Source organism: Seriola lalandi, unplaced genomic scaffold (genome assembly GCF_002814215.2).
Source record: "Seriola lalandi dorsalis isolate HSWRI2012SDOR001 ecotype SW California unplaced genomic scaffold, Sedor1 jcf7180002042658, whole genome shotgun sequence".
Taxonomy (NCBI): domain Eukaryota; kingdom Metazoa; phylum Chordata; class Actinopteri; order Carangiformes; family Carangidae; genus Seriola; species Seriola lalandi.
In genome coordinates, this window is record NW_019513226.1 from 1 (window position 1) to 840 (window position 840).

The 840-nt window shown below is 34.4% G+C and overlaps 1 protein-coding gene across 1 annotated transcript; it reads left to right on the forward strand.

Moving 5' to 3' along the window:
* Positions 1-5: 5 nt before the first annotated feature.
* On the forward strand, positions 6-488 carry LOC111648550 (olfactory receptor 52A5-like; the record flags this gene model as incomplete). The annotated part of the gene is made up of 1 exon (XM_023398363.1): positions 6-488. A coding segment is annotated over one exon (483 nt), but the record flags the coding sequence as incomplete, so codon positions are not given.
* Positions 489-840: the final 352 nt, after the last annotated feature.

Sequence of the window (840 nt, forward strand, 5' to 3'; positions counted from 1 at the left end):
TGGCTTGGCTCGTACCTGCTTCTCAGGTGGCAGGATCAGCTATATTGAGTTCTAAGAGGAAAGTCTGTCACTTTACTTTGGAAGGAATTTTTTGTAACAATTCAGTTCACAAACTTCACTGTGTGAGTTCAAGAGGCCTATCTATGTATGGTGTGATTATTTTGCTTAATATTGTATTTTTTCCAATGTTCTATATAGTTTTCACGTACATAAAGATACTTATAATCTCCTATCGAAGCAGCAGAGAAGTCAGGACAAAAGCTGCACAGACCTGTTTACCTCACCTGCTGGTTTTAGTCAATTTTTCATTGTTGTGTACTTATGACATCATTATACTGAGACTGGAATCTGATATTCCAAAAACTGCACGTTTAATCATGACTCTACAGGTGGTTCTGTACCATCCTCTCTTTAATCCGATGATATATGGACTGAAAATGAAAGAAATCTCTAAACACCTCAAGAGGTTGTTCTGTCGTGTAAAATGATGTGTTGTAAAAAACACTGACGGTCATTTCTTCAACAAAGAATAATGTGATTCTTTTGTTCCCTGGAAAGTATTTTTAACAATTTGTTTTAACACATTAATGATCATCGGGAACCTCAACAATGTGATGGAAGTTACACAAAAGTCACTTTTTATTGAAATATACCCGATTGGCTATATAACAGGTAATCACAATTAATAGTTTTTTCAATTTCCATTTAGTTAACCATACCTAAATACAACCTTGTTACATTCATGAGTACCATTATCTCTGGTTGTATTGATGAAGCTCATAATGATCATAGAGTGAAGATGAACACTTTCAATGTTGTTTAAAAAGCGTGTTAATGTGA